This window comes from Nicotiana tomentosiformis, chromosome 4 (genome assembly GCF_000390325.3).
Source record: "Nicotiana tomentosiformis chromosome 4, ASM39032v3, whole genome shotgun sequence".
NCBI classification, from domain to species: Eukaryota; Viridiplantae; Streptophyta; class Magnoliopsida; order Solanales; family Solanaceae; genus Nicotiana; species Nicotiana tomentosiformis.
Genome location: NC_090815.1, coordinates 29,234,424 through 29,237,258, shown reverse-complemented (window position 1 = coordinate 29,237,258; position 2,835 = coordinate 29,234,424). Strand labels below are relative to the sequence as shown.

At 48.3% G+C, this 2,835-nt stretch overlaps 1 protein-coding gene across 1 annotated transcript; it reads left to right on the top strand.

Annotated features, from left to right (window-relative positions):
- The first annotated feature begins 956 nt into the window (after positions 1-956).
- Positions 957-2,592, top strand: LOC138909427 (uncharacterized). The gene is made up of 5 exons (XM_070200627.1): positions 957-988; positions 1,145-1,306; positions 1,427-1,565; positions 1,670-1,917; positions 2,571-2,592. Exons 1-5 carry the CDS (start codon positions 957-959, stop codon positions 2,590-2,592), a joined length of 603 nt encoding a protein of 200 aa, XP_070056728.1.
- The last annotated feature ends 243 nt before the right edge of the window (positions 2,593-2,835 follow it).

Below are 2,835 nucleotides of genomic sequence, written 5' to 3'. Positions count from 1 at the left end.
TATGGTAGTTTAGACCACTACTTGAGGTTGGTATTTTCTACGGTTATGGGAATTCAGTCGCGTATCGCTATGGTTTTTCTGAAATGAGTTAAGTGAAAGGTTTCTATATGATGAAGTGTGTACCCTATTAGTGGTTTAGGAGTTATGATGAAATTCTTGTACATTTGCGTATTGGCAAGATTAGGTGCAGAAGGTAGCATGGGAATCAGAAGTCGAGAATCAAGGTTGCCATTTGGTGTTGGCAGGAATATTACGAGCTCGGATAAGCGAGAAAGGACTCAGATGGTTAGAGTCAGATGGTACTGTCTTTGGCGTCACCCGAGATTAGTATCAGAGCCTAGGTTACATAGGTCTCACGAGTCATGAGCGGGTTTAGTAGAGTCTTGCGGATCGGTACAGAAACGTCTGTACTTATCTTCGAGAGGCTGCAGAACCTTTAGGAAACTCCACATTCTTGAGTTCTTGTCATGCGAATCTGTTGATTCTAGTAACTAAACATCTGTTGTTTCATTCTCTCACAAATGGTGAGGACTCGTGCTACCGGTCAGGAGGGCCATCCACCAGTACCACCAGCCAGGGCCACGAGAGGACGAGGCCGCAGTATAGGTCGTGGTAGGGGCAAAGGTGCAGCCCATACAACAGTTGGGGCAGTACCTACAGATCCACCGGTTGTCCCATATCAGGACCAGGTTCCAGTTGTTGATGCACCAGCTCAGGCACCACCTGTGCCTATTGTGATTCCAGGCCTTCAGGAGGCCCTAGCTCAGATTCTGACAGCGTGTACTGGCCTTGCTCAGGCAGTCTCTATTTCGACGGCTGCAGCCACTTCTCAAGCCAGGGAAGGCACTTAGACTCCCATCGCTCGCACACCCGAGCAGGTTGTTCAGGGACTTCAGACACTGGAGGCACCACCAGCCCAGCCGATTGTAGTTGCTCAGGATTATGTAGTTCCTACTATGCCTGAGGATGATCAGCGTAGGTTGGAGAGGTTTGGAAGACTCAAGCCACTACCTTTCAGTGGCACAGAGAGAGAGGATGCTTAGGACTTTTTGGACAGGTGTCAGAGGATACTCCGTACTGCTAGTATTTTGGAGACATGTGGGGTCTCATTCACTACCTTTCAATTCTCTGGGGATGAACTCAGATGGGGGGAGACTTACGAGAGGCGTAGGCCTATTGGCGCAGCACCACTTGCTTGGCAGCAGTTCTCCGTGGTTGTTTTGGAGAAGTTCGTGCCTCGATCCAACAGAGAGGAGCTGTGCAGACAGATTGAGTGGCTTCGCCAGGGTGATATGTCTGTGACACAGTATGAGATGTGATTCTCTGAGTTGGACCGTCATGGTATCTGGTTGGTTCCCATAGATAGAGAGAGGATCATGAGGTTTATTGATGGCCTCACTTATCAGCTACAGTTTCTCATGACCAGGGAACGAGTTTTGGGTGCTACCTTTGATGAGGTTGTCGACATTGCTCGTCAGATTAAGATGGTTCACGGTCAGGAGAGGGTTGAGAGGGAGGCAAGAGGCCTCGTGGTCAGGGTGGATTTAGATGTTCTCTTTTTGGGGGTCAGTTCCAGCATGGTAGAGGTCGTCATTTCAAACAGGCTTAGTCAGCTCGGCCATTTCACCGTGGTGCATCATCTGGCCATTGTTCTCACAGTTCTCATCAGGGCCACTCATCACTTGGTGCCCTTCCAGTTCAGAGTTCGTCCCGTGCTCCACCTGTTCAGGGCTCTTCCATGCCAAGTTCTTCTACCAAATATCCCGGTGCTAAGGGTCCACCGCCAGCACCAGGGAGTTGTTTTGAGTGTGGGGAGCTTGGGCATATATGGAGGCAGTTTCCTCATCTTCATGGAGGTCTATCTCAGCAGAGGAGTCAGCCTCCGACTACAGCACCAGTTAACTCACCACCCGCCCAGTCAGCTCGGGGTGGAGGTCAGTCAGCTAGGGGTCGCCCTTGAGGGGGAGGCAGATCAGGGGGTGGCTAGGCCCATTTCTATGCCCTCCCTGCCAGACCAGATGTTATTGCTTCAGATGCTGTAATTACAGGTATTGTCTCAGTTTGTCACAGAGATGCCTCAGTATTATTTGATCATGGTTCCATGTATTCATATGTTTCCTCGTATTTTTCCTATTTTCTGGATATGTCCCATGAGTCTCTAGTTTCTTCTGTTTATGTATCTACTCCTGTGGGCGATACTATTATTGTGGACCGCGTATATCGGTCATGTGTGGTGACTATTGGGGGTCTTAAGACCCAAGTGGACCTTTTGCTGCTCAGTATGGTTGACTTTGATGTGATATTGGGTATGGATTGGTTATCTCCATATCATGTTGTTCTAGATTGTCACGCTAAGACGGTGACATTGACTATGCCAGTAATTCTGAGGGTTGAGTGGAGCGGTTCTGTAGATTATGTATCAAGTAGGGTGATTTCATATTTGAAGGCTCAGCACATGGTTGTGAAGGGTTGCCTATCTTATTTGGCTTTTGCGAGGGATATTAGTGTAGATACTCCTGTCATTGATTTTGTTCTGGTGGTACGTGATTTTCCGGATGTGTTTCCTGCAGACATGTCGGGAATGCCGCCTGACAGGGATATTGACTTTGGTATTGATTTGGTGCTGGGCACTCAGCCCATTTCTATTCCACCGTATCGTATGGCACCGGCGTAGTTAAAGGAATTCAAAGAACAGCTTCAGGAACTCCTTGATAAGGGTTTTATTCGGCCTAGTGTGTCACCTTGGGGTGCACCGGTTCTATTTGTGAAAAAGAAGGATGGTTCCATGAGAATGTGCATTGATTACATATAGTTAAACAAGGTCACAGTCAAGAA

Excerpts from the sequence above, each read along its gene's own strand:
- LOC138909427 (XM_070200627.1), top strand. The coding sequence starts at position 957 with ATGCCTGAGGATGATCAGCGTAGGTTGGAGAG. Across the intron at positions 1,566-1,669 it reads TAGATGTTCTCTTTTTGGGG|GGCCACTCATCACTTGGTGC; the intron begins GTCAGTTCCAGC and ends AGTTCTCATCAG. Across the intron at positions 1,918-2,570 it reads GTTAACTCACCACCCGCCCA|ACATGTCGGGAATGCCGCCT; the intron begins GTCAGCTCGGGG and ends TGTTTCCTGCAG.